The following is a 15,528-nucleotide window of genomic DNA, read 5'->3' as shown; positions in this document are numbered from 1 at the left end:
TATGTTAAGATGTGCTTCTAAAAGCATGTATTTATTCATACAGTGTTTCTGAAAAAGACTAGCAAATGGAAGCAGTGGTTAAATAGATAGCAGGAACAAGATTGCCCTTTTTCTGCTGAATGAGATTGAGAAGAGAATGTAAAATACAAAAATTGTTCCCTCCTGTAGTGTAATATTGGTAGAAATGAGCAAAGGAGGTTTTAGGGTAGGGTCTTGCCCTACAGCTTTTCAGAAAGAAAAATATTAGAAGCCTGACTTGGTATCTAACAAAGATAATGAAAATGTACATATTTTTGAGACTAACAGCAATGTTAATCCTCTATGTTAACACCCAGAAGGATGAATGTCCTCTTTTTACTAGGTAGCTTTTTGCCACTGTCTAATGCAAATGGACAGAGCGTCGAATATTTAAATAAAAATGACCATTTGATAAAGTTTGAGGGTTTACTTTGTTTCTTAAATAATATATACGGAATACTATATGTAAAATATCAGCAAGGATGATGTTTGAACCAACAGTGGACAGTATCATGTTGAATAGAAGTATACTTGTTCTTAGTTATTCCAGAAAACACTGATGGTGCTGATATAAATGTCTGTGGTCAATATATCACTAGGCAATTCATTGTTTGTTTGGAGAGGCCTCTGAAACAGTTCTAGTTCCAGCTTTCTTTTAAAAGAAAGTGTAGAAGATAGTCATACCTTTGTTATTGGCAAACTTGGTGCATCTTCTTAAAAGAAGTTGCTGGACCATCACCTGAACTGCCTGAACTGAAATTTGTACATAAAATTAAGATTTGGGGTTTGTTTTTTTTTTTTTTTTTTCCTACTTTGCTGAATTGTTGTTGAAAATAACTTTTTTTTTTATTATACATGCTTTGTAATCTAGTACTTTTTTCTCCTTTGCAAGGAGCTCCACTTAACCTTTTATGAACTATATTCAGCCTCCCTTCAAGAAGGAGAAACACATTTATTAGTTACTGACAGCTCAGCTTCTGAAGAGTTAGCATTTTTTTGCTACGTTTCAGGCAAATTCAACTTTTCCAGAATATATTTGATTCATGACAGAAACAAAATTCATAAGGAGGAATATTTTTATTTGTTGTATTAGAGTTTTTCTGTTTTTAAATGGGCTTTTTTAGTTTGGAGAGGCAGGTGTTTGTAATGGGACTTTTCAGAAAGGTTTCTGTTTTGACAGAGGCACAAGGACTGTGGTGTATTTCAGCAAATAGAAATGGTGACAGGAGAGTGAGAGGAGGTGCAAAATGTTTTGGTCCTTATGAGTGGACTGCTTTAGTCCATCCCAGCAACCAGGTCTGTCCTATAAACAGGATACAACAGCTTCTTGCTTGAATTGGGCCAACATGCCTGGGCCTGCCATACTAAGCTTACTGCTTTTTACAAAAAAGGTTGTCTCTTGAATCCCAAGGTTTGTTTCTTTGCTTTCTCCCTGCATCCTTCCATCATGCTATGGATTAGGCTTTCTGTTTCCTGGTGTGTGTTTCAGTCATACGTGACCAGCCTTGTAAGTAGCAGATTGATCATTGTCAAAAAGATGATCTCAATCATGAAAGAAGATCATGTTGTGCCAAGAGGATGGATGTTGTTCTTTTGGGTTGTTAAAATGCCAAATCAATCTGCTTGCATCCTTCACCTTTGATTATTGGCTTTTATTTAAGTTACAGAGATGGGCAGAGCTGTGGATCTTTTTACATAAAAGAATAACATGGGTTTTTTTCTGTGTTTACGTGGTATTTTTTTGGTTTGCTTAATAGGAAGTCCATGGCTCTGTCCAGCTCTGGAAGATACATAACTTTGTTAGCATGTATTGGGTACTTCATTTTTCATTGAATACCTATTCTTGCCTTATTTTGTCAAGATAACTTGAAGTCCATGTTAAAGAGTAGCTAATTTGAAAGGCAAGAAAAACCTGTAAATTCAACTACCCCAGATCTTTTCAGGAAAAGCTCCCTTGTGCCCATACAATTTTTGGCATCTTTGGAATTATTTGAAGTTTCAATTATATTACTTCATATGTAGACGATTCAAATTTTAGCTCCTGAATTTCTGTATTCACCGTGTTAACTTTTATCTTGATCGAAAGTCATCTGCCTCTCTTAAATGGTATCAGGTGCATAGTGAAGGGTAGGTTGTCATTAAAGAAGCTTTTCATATCTGAATTAACTGTTTCACCAGACTTGCCCAATAGCTGTGTGCCAAAATCTGTCCTAGACTTTGTTGGCTCCTGGGGATTAAGAGCAGCAAGATCTTTTTCAATTAATGCAGTGTGAATGCTGAATGCTTTTTGACTCTCAAAACTCTTAACCAGGCTCAGTAGAAAAAGGTTGTATGAAAGCAGGCTTGCAAGTTCAGATTTCAGACAGAGCGCTGCCTTGATAGTGCTAGCAAAATGAATTATTTCTAGAAATTTTGTGTGATATTTTCAGAACTGGTTCTGCCATCCAGTGTACAGTCAGGCTAGGGATCCTTTTGCACGAAACTGCTGGACCTTCCATTTCAGATTGGATGTTTTTAGGCAAGCATAGCTGAATATTTTCTATTTCTTTAAGGCCCTTCCTGGATGGAATAGTAAGAGATCTACCTGCAGATTATGAAGACGACTTAAAGGAGAGAGCACATGTGCAGCAGATCTCAAGAACTGGAAATTCTAGGTTTGGTATACGGTGTATTATTCTGATATTTGCACTACAAAATTATGGTGAAAGGAAAATGTTTATTTAAAATCCCTAATATGTTGTCTGAAATGGCTGATGGTTTTTCCTGCGGCTAGGGTATATTAGAACATATTTCCTATGAGAACAGCTATTGAAGCTTGTATGCCAGTTTTCTTTTTGAAACAATAGATCACCTATTCTCCAGCTGAAGACTTTTAATGATTAGAATAACATGGTGTCCTTTTTTGATAGTAATTTTAAAATTCCTTTTTTTTCCTCTTGTCTTGGTTTTGCAAGTCTTGAAGTCATTTAAGTGGATAAGGCAGAAGCAGAACACTTGTAAAGCCCTTACATAAACTCTTAACTGGCACCACTCAGTCTGTCAACACTGTCGAAGTGCTCAGCTGAGTCAGTGTTTCTGATGGCTTCAGAAACTGCAGGCAAATGAGAACTGTGAGAAATGCCTTTTTGCCAGGCGGTTTCTTCTTTTGCTTGTGATATTTCTTTGGATATTAGGAAAGCTGTTTGTCATAAATGTATCACAGAGTGATATAAGTGCATCTATCATGTTTCACAGAGACTAGAGTTTGATCTTTCCATTTTCTTCTTTTTTCTTTGCCAGAAATCAGGTACAAATTAGTTCTTCAGCTAATGAACAGGCCAAGTCTGCAGCTGAAATGCCCTATGGGACAGGCCTTGTTCTTGGTATGTATAAAAACCTAACTAATGACGCTGAGTTAGCCTTTCTTTGCATATTTTATTTTTCTTTGGGAATAATTAAAAATTAGAAAAATTAGCTTTTTCTTTGTGCTAGTTGTCCCCAAGACTGGTAAATAAATATTATTTACATAGAGAAAATAAAAAAAGAAAAACATCTTCCTTTCTTCCTTAATGTAACAGGGATTTCTAATAAATTTTGAAGAGCCCAAGTTTCTTCTTAGATTTCACAAACAGTTTAAGGCCCAGGTACAGTCTTAAGTTTTTTACGAAATGAAGTATAGGAAAAATATTAACCTCTGTATTGTTAAAGACACAACTTGGTATTGAATTCTAATTGCAGAAATATGGGAAATAGTACTATCCACAACCTTGCGTAAGAACAAATTATTCTGATCATCTCTTACTGCTTAAATGTAGCATAAAATTTAGCAGGGAACATCATTATTGAGCATAGTCGAGAGAAATACTGTTGAAAACATAGCATTCCTAGCTAAATTCAGAAAATTACAAGGCAAGAATGAAAGAACTGTAGTAGTTCTTCAGATGGGAGCCTTTGAAGGCAAGTTAGGTTTGAATTGTGGAAAAATTGACTAACAGTTGTCAGAATAAGTTCTATTTATTTTTACATTTGAATTTACCTGATCTTCAGTGCTATATTCAGGACATGGTTTAGGGGACATGGTGGTGCTGGATTAATGGTTGGACTTGATGATCTTAAAGGTCCTTTCCAACCTAGTGATTCTGTGATTCTGTGATATGGGGCAGGTCAATTTTTTGGAACTGTTTAAAGACAACGTTAAAACAATGTGTTGTAATGGGCAGTCTCTCTGATCTGTTCAGTCATCTCATTTGTAGTAACTTGAGTACACAAAGCTGTGATTTTGTATTCCTAGCAGTCATGGTCAGGAGAATATTGTCAACTATGTTGTATAAAGAATAAGTATAAAAACTTGAAGTTTTTGGAAATGAGAAGTGGTTTCGAAGTCCCCAAAAATCACAAACCATAAGGTTATCTTGCATATTTTAGTTACTTTACAGTCCCAGCACAATAATTGAATAAAAAATGCAGTCATGCATCATGGATTTTTTGTTTGTTGGGTTTTTTTGTTTGTTGGGTTTTTTTTAGTTTCTTTGCAGCTTCCTTCACTTTATTGTTAGGTCTGCTTCACTGGAGATCTACAGTGACTTTGTGTATAGAAATATGTTAGGAGTCCTTGTGTCTTATAGTCATACTATGTAGAAAATGGTGATGATGTTCTTTTGGTTTTGTTTTTAAAATAATAGACGATTCCACGCTTATTGTGGGGGAACTACCACAATTTGAAAGCTTTTTGTGTTCCTTAAAACGCATGTGAGATGTTATCACTGTTTCCTTTTACACACCGTATCTGCCAATACTCTGCTAATTCTTTGTACTCATGGGAGCCATCCTAAAAGTGGAGCAGTTTACTTTCCTTCCTGTGGGTTTGACTCTATTCAGTTTTAACTTTCATTTTTATACAGAGCAGTGCATCATAATTTTGGAGTGCCATACTGTATCTTCCTTAGTTGAACATTGCGGGGGGCGGAAATTAGTAACTTTTTTTAGATGCTGTTGTGTCACATAGCTTTGAAATTTGTAGCTTCCCGACTATACAAAAGCAGGCAAACTAGGAAAATAATAATGAAAATCTTAGTAGTTTTGATCATCACACTCCAAACAAACTGCATGTTAAAAATAGATTTTTAAAAAAATTTTAGTACAGATCCAGTGTTCTTGTGCATATTTCCAGATTGTATACTCTGCTGTGTTTCATGTTTTAGATTGTCTGAAATGTGATGGTTTTGTCCCATACTTTTTGTGTATTTTGTGGAGCATTTACACAAATGTGTGGTTGTTTCCATTAGGTGGTCAGGACCGAGAATTTCTCCAAAGGAAAAAAGAGAAATACAGGCAAGAACTAATAGAACAGATGGCTGAGCAACAGCGAAATAAGAGACGGTAATAGAAAGTTACTGTATTTTTAAAAGATAATGGCTGAAATTTAAAGGAATTTCATTAACTCAATGTGTTAAGAATAGTTTTCATAACTAAGGAATTCAAGCTAGCTAGGTAATATTGCATCCAATTAAACTTACTGACATGAGAGCTTTTAGTTTTTAATAAACAAATTCGCCAGTTTTCAGTGGAGCAAAAGAAAAACCAGACTTTTTTCATCTTTAAAAATTATTTTTTAGTTTTTTAAGGGTAAAGAAGCTCTAGCTGAAGTTTTCTTTTTTGCTGGTAGAGGTATGTCTAATTACTTCGCAAAGTTGAAAATGAATCTTGTTTTGTCCTCCAATTTAGGAGAGTAACCTTTCACTTTCAAAGCACTTGAGCATTTGGCTTATGCAGGATAATATATAAATGTCTTGCTTACCTATTAGTAGCTGCCTGCTGAATGACAATATGGGTGCATAAGACAACACAGTGATACTAGTGAAGGGATAAGGAATTAAAAATAAGTTACTATTGATGATTTCACTGTGATGAAAAATTGTACACGCTGAACGAGCCTGAGCCCTGAAATTACAATATAGTACTTACTGCTGTACTTTTGAAAAGTCATTTCAGTATGTTTATAATAAACTTCTTGCTGTAACATGAATAAAGATAAATTTTTAAGAAATGTCCTGAAAGGTTGTAGTAAAAAGCAGTGTGGTGATTTGTCCTTTTATGGTAGTTGGATTTTTATTAGGCAGAATAGATGATAGCCAGATACTTCTTGAGAGTTCTGTTTATTTACAAATAATATACAGTATCCTTCTTCCTTGACTCCATAAGAAATGAAGTGGAATCACGTCTTCTGTTATCCTGTATTTTCAGAGTTATTTTAACTACAGAGTTATGAGGTGACTATAGTTGTTACTGCTTTCTGATTTGATTTTTTTTTTTTTTCTTTTCGTTCTTTTAAAACAAAAACAGTGAGAAGGAACTTGAGCTCTCAGTTGCTGCTTCTGGAGCTCGAGACCCGGAAAAAAATGTAAGGAACTTGGATGTTCTTTTACCTATATAGACCTTTTTTTTTTTTTCCCCCCAATTACATGTACACTGTGGTTGCTCAGTGACAAAACTCTGTAGGGCTTTTATAGAATGATAAATGTTGTGTTTTTTTCTAATAGGGCATTAGCACAGAATAAAATTGAGGCCAAAGATGATAAGGCTGTAACTCATTACATGTGCTTTCAGCTTAAGAGGAAAATATTTTCACAGAATTTATTGAACATTTTCTTTTGCTTTGACCAAATGGAAGTTTTGTACAAGCAGTGGGTGTCATGGAAAAAATACTTAATGTCCTGTGGTAGCCTGTACATGCACACATTAGTAACCTTTCTTTGGGAATATAAAGTATGCTGCAGAAAGTTTTTGCTCTTTTTCAATTAAAAAAAAGAAAATCCAGTTGTTTTGCAGCCAAGTTGATCTCACTGTAGCAATTTTTAATTTCAAATTTGTAGTTCGTTTTTTAAACTATCAGATGTAGTGTTCAGAATCACAAGCATTTTTATAGGATTTTGTACAAAGTGAGATGTTTAATATTGTGTTGCTTTTAAGACTTAATGCAGAAATGCAGAGTTACTACTGTCTCCACTTCCTTACTAAGGTGATTATTGTACTGAGAATTTTGATGAGCAGATACGAAGGTTGTCAGCACTAGTAGCATTAGTAGCAGACTGAGTATCACAGAACTAACACAGATTTGCATGTGTGTTTGCTAAGTGCCCAAAGCCATTGCATCTTGGGTGCAGTAGAGATCTGCTGCTGGAGATGTAGGATGGGTAACTTTCTCAAGCAAGTATAAACTGGTTATTAATTTAACTAGTTACCAGTTTGAATTATCAACAGTGCTGTTTTTTGGGGGAGACTACAACACAGAAAGAAACTTGTGCCATTTCTGGAGAGTTTAGCAGAGGTGAAAGGAGCTCTTGTTTTCTAGCTGTAAGATGCCATTAGTCAGCATGCGAGGCAGCAGACTGAGAATGCACATAGATAAGTCAATGAAGCTGAATCAAAATCCTTACTTCTACATAGGGAGGGAGAACACTGGCAAGTGGTCTGGCTGCATGTTCCTGCCCTCTCTGCTTAAATTATCTGTGGTGCTTGTTTGATCCCTTTTGCAAACAGATTAATATTTTCGCCAACTAACCAAGCTGAATCTTTTTTGCTGCTTTAGTTGGCTTAGAGAGGTCAGTTTGCTCATCAGGTATTCAGATGGTGAAAGGGAGAGGGATGGAGTCAGGAAAAGAGGAAAAACTGAGCAGAGGATGCAGGCTCTTTTGGCACAGCAGGCTGTAAAGTCAGTGTAAACAGCTTTGTTTAATCAAAGATGACTAGGCAGAAGCATGCTGTGCTGAAGCACTCTATATACCGTACGCATTTCAGTCGGAGGCTGAAAAGTGCCTGTTGTAGGAACAAAATTATATCCAGAGCAAGTCCAGGGCATGTATAAAGTTTTAAAACCATTAATTTAGCTGAAAGCCTTCAATTAAGGAGAATTGCTACATTCATTAAGCTGCAGTCACTGTTAGCTTTAAATTGCCTCTTGAGGAGGGATTCTAATTAGGTGGATTTCTTGATTAATTACAGATTGGTTAAATAGCAATGCCTGATTAAGAATCTAGAAATGTAGACTGTTGTATATACTGCTTGTTTAAAAGAAAACAATCCCCAGGATGAACTGAGTACCATAGTCACATCTGAAATCTGTTCACAGAGCTGAAATCTGGGGCACCTTGGGAACAGTTCAGATGAAGCTTGTTAGTGAGAGAGGCTGTTTTAAATGTTTAAATGTTCTCCTGCTCAAGACACTGGATTTGAAAAGACAAGTCTAAAAAAAAAAGTCTGTAGACTGCTTTATAATTTTCAATTGCTGTAGTTCATATCTATTACCTAATTTTGTATTCACATCTAGAAGATTGAAATTAAATGTTATAAACAGTCATGTCTAGTTTTTAATTTTTTTAATTTTGAGAATTTTAATCTTAGTGCTATAGTTCATGATTGGTGAGTACTAACTGCCTTGTATATACTATCTTGCAGCTAAGTGATGCAGAGGTAAAGATTTAATATTTCCCTGAAATACTTCCATATTGTAGGGTTGTTAGATATTTAATATTTAGCTGGTTGCTGGTCTTACTTTGAATGCATGTTAATTGAAGCACTACAAAGTTAGGACCAGTAAATTCAGAAACAAAATGTGTTTTACTTATTATAATGTCTGAATTTTATCTGGTCTTCTATTGTATTGACTGATTTAAACAAACATTAACATACTTACACATAGCAGCCAGTATAAGGGCTTTCTGGGTGTGACAGGATAGTTCTGAAGCTGACTTGCATGCCTTTGTATTACTTGCATGTTGCCTTTGACTTTTCTGAGGCTGACAGTTATCAATAAACATTTGATACTTTAAAAAAAATACCTCTACAAAATTTCGTAATTGTTGTGGTTGCAAAGCTAATAAAATCAAAGGAACCCAAAAAATGAAATAACAATGTTGCAAGGAAATGTTTATTGGAAAAAGTCTCAGTGTATGTTCATTTATACTGATTATGAGCCATTTTAGTTTTCGGGATGTGGTGGTGGTGTATTTTAAAAACTTTTCCAATTCATAATATGGTGGTGCTGGATTAATGGTTGGACTTGATGATCTTAAAGGTCCTTTCCAACCTAGTGATTCTGTGATTCTGTGGATACTGTCAGTGTAAAAAAAACCTGGTGGCTGTAGATAATCTGTACTACAGACAACTGTGTAAATACTTCCCCCCTGCCCCCCGGATAATAACTGGAACCATATACTTCCTGAAACGTGCCATAGAGGCTGGATTTTGTAAACCTGTGATAAACACGCTGGATTTCCTTGTATTAGATTTACAGTAATTCCTTGGGAAAAAAAAATGCAATTTAAACAGCTAGTTGGGACCCACTCAAGTGTTTAACACAGCCTAAAGGGTGGTTCAGAATATTTCCTAGTAATAACAAAGTAACTGCTTTTTTTCCTCTCTTTTTCTATTCCCTCCCCTCAGCCAAATAGACTGAAGCAGTTTGGCTTGACAGCGAGAGCTTCTGAAGAGAAAGTACCTCCTGAAAGGCCTAGGGTGGCTTTCCAAACTCCGGTGCCTGTCTCTTCAGCCTCTCCAGTGAATGAAGACTTTCACAGGGGGCTAGCCAGCACTCTTGGTGAAATAGCAGCACCCAGGTGCTCCACCATCATGTTCATTTTACATGTTAAATAAGCTTGGTGCTAAGCATATTATTGCTATTTAGTGGCTGTTCATGTAGGATAAGAGTTGTGATGTAGAAATTATGTCCATGGCTCTAACATTGAACTGTGTTGCAAGGATGCATGGGCATGTGCTTGAGGCACACGCCTGGCATCATTGATATTGTTAGGAGGCTGGTATGACATGAGATTGGCCCCTTTCTGTTAGGCTATCTCCCAGGGCTAAGCTCAGGAACACAGTGTGGGCAAGGACAGCTTCCACTAGGCACTGTGGTTGAGACTAAATTGTTTTGGGAGAGAGAAGGAGCTTTAGGCATGTGGCTAAAGCTGTGCTGTACCACTTGCCCTTTGGCCGGAGACTAATCCTTGGCTTGTTTTATTTACTGATGTTACTGTTACTGATCTAACCAGTAAGTATCATTAACTCAATGAGTTAAAGGCGGTGTGCTTGATTTATGTTCTTTAGATTTCTGGAATAGCGTGGGTTCATGTACTACTCCCTAAGGGAAGGTTAATTTCCTAGTGAGGCTTATTGTGTCTTGCTCCTGCATGGCACTAATGAGAGGTCTTGGGCTGAGATAAACCTAGAATTTTCCTCTAGTGAATTCTCTCTTCTTCGTTTATTTTTCTTTCTGTCTTCTTTTGATCATCTCTCTTTTCAGTTGTACAATAAACCAAAAAACTGTGTTCCTTTTTTCTTTAAGGCTTGCACCGATGCCACCGCCTCCACCTCCAGTTTTGACAGACAACTATAGAACACCTTATGATGATGCATATTACTTTTATGGGGTTAGGAATCCTTTGGATCCCAATCTTGCATATTGTAAGTTGATGATTTTAGGTGGATTGGTTGTTAGAGTGATTCAGATGGCTGCTTTTAATCCAGTTAAATAATGAATAATGTGGAACTAGTAATAGCACTTTAAACCCATTTCTTAGGTGTCTATTGAATGAAAAGTATGCTTTTTTCAGTACTGGTTTTCAATGAAGTAGTTTTCTCCAACTGCAAAAGGGCCTTACTTTTTCTTTGTAATCTTATTTTCAGACCATATTTTTAAGGGTTTTGGGTTTTTTTTAAGGGTTTTTGGTGAGGGTTTTTTTGTGTGTGTTTTTTATTTTGGTATTTTGTTGTTTGTTTGTTTGCTTTTACCCTTGTACCAATATAACCTCTATGGTAAAATGGCTTACAGTTTAGAGTATTAAAGAAATTAATACTTAAAATTTATATACAAGTGTTAGGTTATCTTAAAACTTGTTGTCACAAACTGGAATATTGCTAGTGCTTGAAATTTGAAAGTATGAAATTTGAGTTTGAGAGATGCATCTCTTACTGTCTTGAACACAAGCAGTAGTATGCACAGCAATTTCAGTTTCTGCTGTGTCAGAGCCCTAAAGGTCCTATTTCAGTAAGCGTACAGGGGCCAAGTGTACTGCATTTCTGCAGGAGGCAAGGGGGCTTTCCTCACAACAGAGGGCACATTTGGAAAGCGTGAGGACAAGTGTTACATTAAGCGAGTTACTTCTTTTTTGTTATTTTCATTGTAGAATATGTTAATGAAGACATTTGTACATTTTCAAGGGATTTAGTTGAATTTAAGAAATGGATTTGTACCTTGGCGTTGTATTTCTTGCATTAGAGCGCATTAAGGTTTAGCTAAGTTTGTTACAGAATTTGAGAATCCTATTTGTAATTCTGCAGTCACAGAGTTTGAGCAGTGAGCTCTGGTCTTTTAAGGGATGGCAAATGTTTGTATCTGAGCATTCAAAATTTAAAATAGTAATTTTTTTACTGTGTGGATGGTTCAGGTATGATGGGAATGCAACCCACACCTAATCTGGATCCTCCTTTAGGCCAAGCCCCAGTAGAGCAATCTGTGTAAGTATTATCTGTATTCACACTCTCTGTATTTATCTGTATTGATACGCTTCTCATGTTGGGAGTATTTTGCTGACAATGGATATGCTTTTGAAATAAAAGTGTGTTAAAGACAACTCTTTAAACTTCTAATTAAGAATTTTTATCTAAGCAATGATTCAGTGAACTTCTATTTTTATATGGATTTATGAAAATGTTTGAGATTAGAAACTGCTGGGCTGTGGAAAACAACAGATCTTAAATATTTCAGGCAGGGTTTTATTTAAAAAAAAAATGTTTTTTAACCCCTCCCCCCGTGTCCCTGTGATATTTTATTTTTATATGTGTGGTTTTCTAATTCAGAAGTAACACTGGACAGAGGAATACAGGAGACAGACAAAGAAGCATAGGAGTATTTTCTGAAGAAAAAACAAAGCCTTCCAAAGAGGCAACGTTATCTTATCAACAAGAATTACAACAGCAGGTACTGAGTGATTAAACTTCTGACACTTTCTTTTACTTTTTAACATATAATGGCTGTAACTGTAGTACTCTTTCAAACATACTTATTTAGTTTACAAGTAAAAAGCTTTCTTAACTCTCTCTCCCTTCACCACTTCCTTCCTTCCATTCCTCTGACCCTGCTTTAGGTCATTTTAGCCCTTCAGGTAGACAGTAAGCTCTTCAAATTTTTTTTGTCAAAGGCAGAGAGAATATTAGGACTGACAGCAAACAGATTAGTTCCAGGCGTGGAGTTTCATATAATTATTTTCATAAGAACCTGAATCTTAAAAGCGATGAGTTCTATTGTTCTGATATTCCTATTGAAAGATTGCTTTTGAACATTATTTCTATAATTATTAGGAGCACTCTAATTTCAGTAAGTTCTTCATGATCATTTGGACACTAATTCAAAAACTTCCCTAATGTTTACTTCCAGTGTGTTTTGTAGGTGGTGTCTTGTCTCTTTTCAGCTCCCTTTTTGATAGCCTAGACTTATTGAGTCTCCTGTCTTCCAGTAATCATCCTAGTCCCCATGTCATTTTAGTGGTGCACCTTGTGGGAGTATATTTATAAAATATATTTGACCATGATGAGATATGTTATTTCAGAAGAGATTTTGTTGGAACCCAGTTCAGTGGCAGTAATGTTTTTTTTATCTTATTCCTCTTTATGTATTTCTTCAGTGGAGGTAAATAATTGCTATAAAAATATTCTAGTTCTAATTATGATTGTACATAAAGGAGAAGCTGCCAATCAAGGTCAAATTGTTCTCAAATGTTTATTTTATTCTTAGTGTATGATACTGCATTTACGCTTCTCTGAAGGCATTTCCTCACTATAGTCTTAAAAAGTAAATTTTACCTTGCTACGTGAGAGACTGCACAATTTGACCTAAAGGTCTGATAAACGTGGCACAATACAGTCTTTCGAAGTTATTATGCTGCTTATGGTTGAAAGCAAACGGAAGGTATTCTGCTTTTTTTTTTTTCCCCCTATAGACAAACCTGACTGACCATTTTTGTAAACTGTTGACAGGGCTAGATGGGTCTTTGTGTTGTCTCTCATCTCTTACAAAATTATCTGACTACTTGATAAAGGGGAATGTTTATCTAATGCACAGAAGAAACAACTTAAGAAAAATACATTAATATATTTCAGCTACATGATTTAAAATCTTTGAATTGAAGATGGACCTTTTTTTAATAGCTGTTCGTATTATAAATGCTGCATTATTAGGAGACAGTTATATAAATTTAACTGGATTTTGAAGAAAAGGAAGAACAAACCATATGAATGGTTCTGTGTTATTTGTGTACATCATCATGTATTGCTGCAGAAAACTATTTCATGAGTGGTTATAGAATGGTGTAGCATTGTATTAAGGCATTTATTGTTAGGAGTCTTTCTTTATCTCATGTCATCTCTAGTCTAAGTTTTGGTTAAACAAAATATACCAGGTTGAGAGAAAGAAGTGCTGTAGTATTGTAGAATTTTGCTTGTTTAATTTTCAGGCAGTATAAACTTCTGTATCAAAGGTCCAAAGATATAGAACTTCTGATCAACTGCAAGTGTCATCTGTGAACATTTCTGGAGCTTGGAAGTTGTTATAATGTGTACCTGTATGTTTCTCCGGGATTATGCACAACTGTACGTGCACATTTTGACAGCAGTATTCAATGCACTGTCTGCAGTATAGGCAGTGAAATGTTTGCAATTTGCTTGATATAGATGGGGCAAATGGCTAATGGTAGCGTTCAGCTTTGCTCCATTAACTGCTTATTAAAATTATACTTAATGTGGTGTTTTTATGTGACTGACTTGGGTTTGTTTGGTTTTAGATAAGAGAGAGAGAGGAACGACGCAGACAAGAGAGAGAGGAGAAGGAACGCTATGAAGCCAAGTTAGAAGCAGAAATGAGGAATTATAATCCCTGGGGAAAAGGTGGTGGTGGTGCTCCTCTCAGAGATGCAAAAGGAAATCTGATAAGTATGTTTGCCAAAATTAGGAGTTGTCTTTCTAAGATCGATGTTTTCTTGCCCTTAGAAAAGGCTCTATTCACATATGTTAATCCTTGTTATTCAGATATGTTAAAGTTACACTGGTAGCTCCTTATTGACAAATAGAAGTATTTGTTTCAAGCAGCTGCACTCTAGGAATATTTCAGTGAGTAATTATTTTGATTTCAGTAGAATCATTTAACAGTACAAGTTGAACAAAACGGAAAATACAGGATATGTCAACTATAAATGAATTCAAAATGCAATAGTAAAGGGAGAAGGAGGAAAACAAGCTGTTAGAATCAGTTGCAATACAAATATGCTAAAGTCTGTTGTGAAGACTTTTATTTAAACATGTTCTGGGAACAGGGTGTTTTGTTTTTCGTTTTTTACAATCACTTCTAGGCTTAGAAAACTCCACTTCTGACATGGAGAATGGAAGCATGTTTGGATAAATATATAAAGCTAAGTGGAATATTTAAATTTCCTCAAGTAACACTGCTGGTAAATAGCTGTATAAATAGCAGTGAGACAACAGTAGTCCTTTATAAGATTTATTTTTTTCCAAGTGCTGTAAAACAGCAAGATGGGATTGTAGTCAGCTATGTATGTGGCTAGTTGTTCATCTCCCCCTCCAGTAAATCTGACACAGATGTAAGACTAAAACTCAAATTCCTGATTCTGGTTCCTACTGAACCCTACAGCAATATTTTATCTAACATAAAAATAGTACTCAGTAGGCACAATTAGATTTGTATATATCATAACTGAATTTAGTGTTAATAATTTTATTAAGTGCCACGGGTCCTCTTCTGTTGAACACTCTCCTGCCTAGTCTACAGAACAATTTTGGAAATCCCCTTAATGGTGACTGTCTCATTTCTGCTAAGTCAAATGGACTTGAAACTTTTTGCTCTTTCTTCCACCCCTAGGAATTTGCAGGGAAAAAGAGACTACCTAATGAATTACTCGAAGGAAGTGAAGTGGGGTCTTTGAGACAAGCATCTCTCATATACATCCAGGGGTATCAGTCAGTTTCCTTTTGTGGAAAGCCAATACACTAGTAGAAGCGGTAGTAGTTATGGTCCAAAATGGATAGAAGTGGTAACTTTTAAAGTGAGTTTCTGATGTGAAGCAAATTGATTTTCTTGTTATTGGAATATGATGATGAATTCTGATTAGATTTTTAAAATATGTCTTCTGGTAAAAAAGTATGAAAATTTTCAAAACATGGAACACTTACTGGATAACAGTTTATATATATAAATAACTAGTTTCTGTTTTGTGACACCTGAGCAATGCATGGCTAAATTCAATGTAGTTTGAGGATAGGCGATAAAGCTTAAATGCTTTTTAAAGATTGTGTGCCCAAATAATAAGTTTAGAAGCTTGTGTTGAGGATCCCAGCTTGTATTTATCCCCAGAGCAAATAGAGGTGTTCACATTGCCTAACTTTAGGCGCTGCAGTTAAGTGTCTGGCTTCTTTCTCTAGGTTTTATAATAGTGAGTAGAGGAGGCAGAGGAAAGTGTAGGTTGC

The 15,528-nt window shown here is 35.7% G+C and overlaps 1 protein-coding gene across 1 annotated transcript in view; it reads left to right on the top strand.

Annotated features, from left to right (window-relative positions):
* Positions 1-15,528, top strand: part of CSPP1 (centrosome and spindle pole associated protein 1) — a gene marked incomplete at both ends in the record, with an annotated part of 62,135 nt that overhangs the window by 18,281 nt on the left and 28,326 nt on the right. The window contains 9 exons of the mRNA XM_082015652.1: positions 2,571-2,672; positions 3,298-3,380; positions 5,283-5,376; positions 6,340-6,412; positions 9,439-9,611; positions 10,340-10,458; positions 11,442-11,511; positions 11,854-11,974; positions 13,833-13,980. Of these exons, the coding sequence (XP_081871778.1) occupies positions 2,571-2,672; positions 3,298-3,380; positions 5,283-5,376; positions 6,340-6,412; positions 9,439-9,611; positions 10,340-10,458; positions 11,442-11,511; positions 11,854-11,974; positions 13,833-13,980 (983 nt within the window). The remainder of the gene's footprint in view (positions 1-2,570; positions 2,673-3,297; positions 3,381-5,282; positions 5,377-6,339; positions 6,413-9,438; positions 9,612-10,339; positions 10,459-11,441; positions 11,512-11,853; positions 11,975-13,832; positions 13,981-15,528) is intronic.

This window comes from Phaethon aethereus, assembly GCF_964289735.1.
Source record: "Phaethon aethereus genome assembly, chromosome: 2".
NCBI classification, from domain to species: Eukaryota; Metazoa; Chordata; class Aves; order Phaethontiformes; family Phaethontidae; genus Phaethon; species Phaethon aethereus.
Note: the sequence above shows the minus strand (reverse complement) of the source record. Positions and strands in the feature narration are given on the sequence as shown.